The following is a 6,777-nucleotide window of genomic DNA, read 5'->3' as shown; positions in this document are numbered from 1 at the left end:
ACCCCACCAAAGCCTGTTCTCCTGTCCCAAGAGTGAGGGTAGAAATCAAGATGAGGAGAGCGCATGGAAAAGTAGCTGCGTAAGCTCTAGCATCAGAGTGAAGTTGCTACTAATGACTTTATGAAATGACTCTACGAAACACTATTTTGGTGAAAACCTACTCCCCATCATGCCTCTAGCTCTCACCCACAGCTTGCCAAACTCATTGGGAAAGCTTCAGCAGTGTCATCAGCCACTGGTTTCAATAGTCTCCCACAGAAATACAAAGACGTACTCTCCTCTGAGGTGATGCTTTAGCCAGAACTTAACCCTGAGGAGATGCCAGTGCCCACAGGCAGCAGGTGCTGTGGACAACTCTGTATAGCACCATGAGGGGTACTGCTGTATCCTGCTTGCACAGGAGGAGTTTGAGCCACAGTGGTTGCACTCAGGCCACGATTCAGCTTTACCGCCCTGCTAAACTCTGGAGACCTCAGTCTCGTTCAAGTTTGTCCTTGCTGCCAACCGCACCTCCAGTGGGACTGGCTCAGTGGTGACCAAAAGCCCCTGGCAGCACACGTGTATTCTTTACTCCTTCCTTGTGCTGGGGCAGCCAGGTCTTTCATGCCACTGCTGCTGTGGCCTGCTACAGTGCTCCACGCTTGACACAGTGTTTCACTCTACCCTGTCCTTTGCAATGGATTAATGGATTAACCCCTGATCTTTGCAGTGACCTAACTTGTGTTCTGATTGATGGCTCTACTTGTTTTCTTGCATTTTGCATCACCAACACAAGAGAAAGGACCACCATACAAAAGAAACAGCTGCTAAAGAGGAGGAAAGAAACTCAGCAAGTACTTTATGGGCAATTCCCATCCTTTGTTCCACAGTAGGTGTGATTTGGGGTAGGCAAACATTTGGAAATGGCTGTTTCTCTCTCTTGCCCAGCTCTCATTGCTTTAACAAGACTAGGAACCAACTATGGACAATGGAAGATTGATGTTTTGGAGAGGGCAAGAATGTCTTTAGCCATTTGCTTGTTACGCTTTTTCAGGACCATAGTGGAATACATAAGTCTCTGGCTCCAGCTAGAGGCCATTCATGGCTAGGGTTCTAACCTGAAAGGAGCTCTCGTTACAAAGTATTGATACCGAAAAGCCGGTTGAAGAAACTCTCTAAGACTCGTTTTGGAGTTTTAGAAAGCAGGCATTCTTTTTTGCAGCGCTGGATGCACGGGGGATAGTTCCACCTAGCGTGCATATCACAACTTTAGCACTAACAGGTTATATAGAATAACTAATTGCATATTAATCAGATTAGTATACATTTACATAAAAAATAATTGCAACTGATTATCATAGTACTGCCTACATCCGATCATGCGTAATAAAGGATCCATTTGAGTCGAAGGGCTGCTTTTGCGACCACTGACCCATTTGAAGTTCTTGCTGGCTGTCCTTGAAGTCTTTATTCTTGTCCTTGTTCTTTGATCTTGAAGCTTAAGGCAACTTCAATCACATGTGGTCAGTTTCAGCATTGTTCTCATCTAGCATACAGGAACACCTAGTCATAAGAGCAAAGAACTGCAAAACTTACAAGTAACTACCTCTACTAGTTAATTGCTGGCTATAATTTTGTCTATGGTTTCAATCATAGTGTTAGTATAAGATTTCTAATAATTATTTACCAAATCTCACTTTTACAGTCACCTAGCAGCAGACCAGTTTCCACAGCTGGTACAAAATATTAAAACCATCAAAATATTTAGACATACCAACAGAATGTATGGAAATATGCTATCAGTATTGCTGTATTAAGGCGCATAGTGCAACAATATAACAAATATCCCAAAGAGAAGGACAAGAACAGAGACCGGGGAGACTTTCACATCCTGTCTATCCCAGGACTTTCCTCCTTGTCTATCAAGCAACAAGATGAGATGCTGTTTCCTTCCCTCCATCTATGTTATCAAGCCAATGAGCCTCGTAATGTATTAACCCTACTTGACATTGTGAAACAAGACCTCTGTTTAACTGAGCTATTGCCCTGGCAGTTACGCACAAAGTCTGGCTGCTTTGTTAAAGGTGAAGCCCTGTGAGTGCAGTGCCTGCCTTCCCCAACTGGGCAGGAATCAGGTAGGACTTGATTCCTGGGCAAGACTTGTGATACTGCTCGAGCCTCACTGTGTGTAGTGAGCAGGGTGCCCCAGCCAAAGAGCAGCATCTTTAAGGAGGGCTGATGGCCAGCCATTTCAGCCCCGTTTCTGTCCTCTGGTGGGTGAAGCAGTGCCTGGGCAAGGGGATGTGCTGAGGGATGCTGGCACACAAGGTCACGCTGGGGGAAGTGGTAGCGATACAAGGGGATGTGCCAGGGAGCCCATTGGGCAGAGACTCACCCCTGTGGGGTGCTACCACAGCTAGAAGCCAGCCCAGCTGGAATACGTACAGTACGCTCAGACACCGAAGGAGGGAAGCTGCTTTTCCCCAAGAGCTCACGTGGAGAGACCAGAGGAAGAACAAATTGCCCATGTCAGTGCTGAGAGCTCAGTCAACTCCTCGAGTGCAAGGGTGGTGATTCAACATATTTGGAGGACTGGGACCTCAGGGCAGTGCCTATGAACCTCATCCCTGACAGCGTGATGCAGTCACCCAGTGACAGGTATGGGTGGCCAAGGCTGCAAGGGTAGGCAAGATGTGTGAGAATTACCATGAGAATTAGGACTGTGAAAAATCAAAGACCAGGGCAAAGAGCCCTAATGGGATGTAACTGACAAAGGCTGGAGGGGGAACAAGAGGACCAAACCATCTTGCTGGAGGCTCCTGCCCAGCACTTGTGGTCCGGGGAGTTTCCAGGGGACATTGTGGGTGTTTGGGAGCCCAGAGGGAACACCAGTCCAGGGGCAGGATGAGTGGCCTGAGAAACCTGACGTACAGGAGGCTCTCTTCTGGGGTCTTAATCAAAGGAAAAGCAACTCTGCCAGGGGAAACAAGCCTGCCATATGAGGCAAGATTGTGTTTGTCTAGCCTTGAGAAAAGAAGGCTTAGGGGAGACCTTATCACCATGTTCTAGTATTTAAAGGGTGGCTAAAAAGAAGATGGAGACTCCCTTTTTCCAAGGAGTCACATGGAAAAGATGAGGGGTAATGGGTACAGGTTAATCCTGGGGAGACTTTGATTGGACAGAAAAGGAAAATTTTTCACAATGAGAACGGTCAGCCATTGGAATAATCTCCCTAGGGAAGTGGTGGATTCCCCAACATTTAAGATTAAGATACTTTTAAGGTTTGGCTGGACAGGGTGCTGGGCCACCTCGTCTAAACCTTGCTTTTGCCAAGCAAGGTTTAACCGGATGATCCTTGAACTCCCTCCTGACCTGGTATTCTAGGATTCTATGAATTGTTTTCCTTTATATCCATCAATATCCCCCTCCCAAAACACAGCAGTTCCTTCCAGTCCACTCAAACGCTAAGAAAAATCTACACCAACCCAGAAAGCCCAGAGGAGCTCTACCGGCTGACTGGGATCGTTCCTCGTGCAACAAGATGGTGAGCAGGTTTGCAGCACCATTTGTGGGAGCTACCGCTGAGAGCAGCTGCGTTTTCCAGAGACACCCTCCGTCTGTAATATGGACGGCCACTTGGCAGCGGAGCAGTTCTTTCCTCCCACACGAAGACCCATCTGGAGTGTACCTTTAAAGCCCTGTCACGACCCGGGCTGGACAGACCTGGGGGGGGGGGGGGTCGTGGTGAGTTCGGAATTCCCTCGGGCTAAATTAAGGTGAAACGACCCCAAACGATCAGTTGAACGGGCTATTCGCGGCAGAAGCAGCCTGACCTTGGGAGGCGTTAACAGCAGGTGGCGGGGTTTCTCACAGAGGGAATTGGCGCGAAACCACCTCAGCCACCCCTGTAACCCCCGGCAACCGTAGGCGCCAGCTCGGGGAAGAAGGAGAGCCCTCCCGCTGAGGCAGGGGCTCGGAGCGGCCCCCCCTTGCCTTCTAAACTCCTCCTCAGAGAAGAGCCCGGGGGCGGCTGGATCCGCTCCTAGCCCCAGACTTGGTCAGCGGTTCTATGTCTTAAAGGGATGAGGTGTAGGGGTTATACGAGGAGAGAGAGACGGAGGGAAGGGAAAGAGAACGATTTCGCCAGCCCAGTCAGCCTCGCGGCCCAGTTCCAGTAGGGGCGCGCGCGGGGCTTCCGTTTCTGTCGTTTTATCATCTCCTTGCCCCTCCTTCGGGCGGGCACTCGAACCCATTAGGCTAATTAGGTGTCCCGTGCAGTTTGTGCTTTCAGAACTTTCGGGAAATGGGTCGTTGGGCTCGGGGGTCCTCTGGGGAGTAACGTCTTCCCTGCAGGCGTGAGCGTCGTGTGGTCTTTGGCCGTGCGGTGAGCTGCCCTGCTCAGCACATCAGAACAGCGTTGTCAGAACAGGGAGCTGTGCACCCTCCGGCACGGCCTCCCCCTCCTGTTGCTGATCTGGGCCGATCGCTTCTTTTCACCTGCGGCTCCTCTCTGTGCAGGGTTCGTCGTTAGGCAGGGTCCGTCCTTACGCAGAACTTGCCCCACCACAATGTTTGAGACGTTAACTCCTTCAGTCTCTCACAAGCCCTCAGGTTCAAAAAAGGTCTCCTACCCAGCATAGTGCAGTTTTCCTCTTTGGGGGCAGAAACTAATTTCAAGAGTTAAAACAGAGGGAGTATCAAAGATGCCTTGGCATGTGCCTTGGGAAGGAGGGGTGCCAGAGGCTGTGATGTTTATTGGCCTCTGCCATAAAGAGGGGGAAAATGAAACACCATATAAATACGATGCACCTAAATATTGCCAAAATGGGTGTGTGATAAATATCCAGACAGAAGGAGGCAGACAGTTCCCACATACTTGCTCTAGCTACGCTAAGTGGTACGTTTCCTGCTAAAGACAATCTAAACCCCAAAGATATAGCTTAAAATCCTAAGGACTCATGAAGGATGAATATGATATCATGAGATGACCAAATGCTACTTGAAAGACACAATCCTATCAGAGAGAAAGCAAAAGCCAGTCAAGCCAGCCTCAGCCTACCAAATGATTAGGAAGATGTCTGAGTTGCCTTTCTCCCTGCCAAATGTCAGCATTATGAAAACAGGCCTCCTGAAGGTGTCAGCTAGCCAGAGTTTGCAGTAGTGGGAGGAGGGCAGCACCATAACCTGGTAGGGGGGTGATACAGGTATTTACTCAGTGTGTCTTCAGGGTGGTGGAAGAAGCACAGCAGGTTCTCCACCAGCCACTCCCTCGTGCAGGTACGCTCCAGCCCCATGCAGATGCAGGATTCTCTCACCCGCATCTCCTCCATGGTGACTATGGCAAGGTGGAAGGCGTGCCCAAGGAGAGAATGGAGGGCCACAAGCAGGTGGTAGACAGCATTGTCCTCATGAGGACATCTTTGCGCATGGTGGATGTCCCAGAGGGAATGGACTCTCTCAGAGGGGGAGGGCGGTCGCTGTCCCCGTGGTAACAGGCATCTCTGTCGCAAGGGTCCTTGCAATGGCCCCTTCAGCTGCATCAGGTCCCAATCTGCAGCATGTGCTTTTGCTGTGTAGGAAAGCTGGGGCAGCGATTGCCACTGCCAAATGAGGAGCGTGTTCTCCGTGTCCAGCGTGCTCAGTTCTGCAGCACCAGCTCCCCGGGCAGTGACTTCAGGCCTGGCCCTGTGCCTGAAGAACTGCACCTCTGCCATAGCCCAGCTCTCTGGCCAGGTTCTGCTGCTGGTAACACTGGCCTCTGCCTACTTGATGCTCAGCAAGGTGTCCAAGCCATCTTGCTGCACCACAAATGTCATGACAATCAGCAGGGGACTATTGGAAGCGTTCATCAGCCGGAGCTTGCAGGAGCGCCTGGAGGGCAGAACGGTTAAGCGGTGGTGTCTCGACTGAGGCAAAACCACCCAGGCTGCTTTTACCAAGATTTGGAACCAGCGGGTGGTTTTCTCCATGTCTAGGTGGGGGCCGGTGCAGAGGGTGCCTAGGAGGCTGGGACCCTGATTTTTCCTCAGCTCCTCCTTGGGGTGGTGCAGGAAGCACAGCATGTCCTCCACCAGCTGCTCCCTCGTGCAGGTGCGCTCCAGCTCCATGTGGAGCCTGGAGCTCCTTGCTGGCATCTCCCCCTTGTTGCCCAACTCCAGGTGGAAGGCGTGCCCATGGGGGGGCTTCAGGGGCACGAGCAGGTTGTAGGCAGCATTATCCTCACAGACACTCCAACCTTCTAAGGTGCTTCTCACACTGACAGCTGGCTTCAGTCGCAGCATAAAACTATTCCTGGAAACCTTTCGGCACATACGGAGAAGTTCATCCGCCGTCTCATCCACCATCATGAACAATTCTTCCAGGTCCAGGAGGCGCTTGACCGAAATTCTGCCCGCATCTACTGCAACACTGGAATTTACTTTTTGCTCCTCCTTATCCGCCTTCTTCCTGCAGCTGGCCTCCTTGCTACTGCTGGCTGGCTGACGGCTCCTTTTCCTGAGCCACCAGGAGAGCCCGAAGAGCAGGACCAGGACTCCAGCAATGGCCCAGAACTGCCACTTCTCCAAGGCAGCAAAGAGCAGGGTTCCCCAGGCAAAGCTGCTCTGCTCCTGCATCCCCTGCTCCAGCTCCTGCAGGATCTGAGTCATCTTCCAGCTCAGGTACTCCTTACGCTGCTGTGATGCCAAGCTGCCTGCTGGCATTAACCCGCAGCACCTGGGAAGCCAGAGCCCAGTGAATCACTGAGACCAGAGCCCACTGCACCAGCTCTTCTGCAAGATGCTCCCCGACACTGTGGCA

At 51.3% G+C, this 6,777-nt stretch overlaps 1 protein-coding gene across 1 annotated transcript; it reads right to left on the bottom strand.

Moving 5' to 3' along the window:
* Positions 1 to 5,517: 5,517 nt before the first annotated feature.
* LOC138685385 (inositol 1,4,5-trisphosphate receptor-interacting protein-like 1) lies at positions 5,518 to 6,667 on the bottom strand. The gene has a single exon (XM_069783180.1). It carries the CDS (start codon positions 6,624 to 6,626, stop codon positions 5,742 to 5,744), a length of 885 nt encoding a protein of 294 aa, XP_069639281.1. The 5' UTR covers positions 6,627 to 6,667; the 3' UTR covers positions 5,518 to 5,741.
* Between the last annotated feature and the right edge of the window lie 110 nt (positions 6,668 to 6,777).

Source organism: Haliaeetus albicilla, chromosome 5 (genome assembly GCF_947461875.1).
Source record: "Haliaeetus albicilla chromosome 5, bHalAlb1.1, whole genome shotgun sequence".
NCBI classification, from domain to species: Eukaryota; Metazoa; Chordata; class Aves; order Accipitriformes; family Accipitridae; genus Haliaeetus; species Haliaeetus albicilla.
This window is presented reverse-complemented; position numbering and strand designations above follow the sequence as displayed.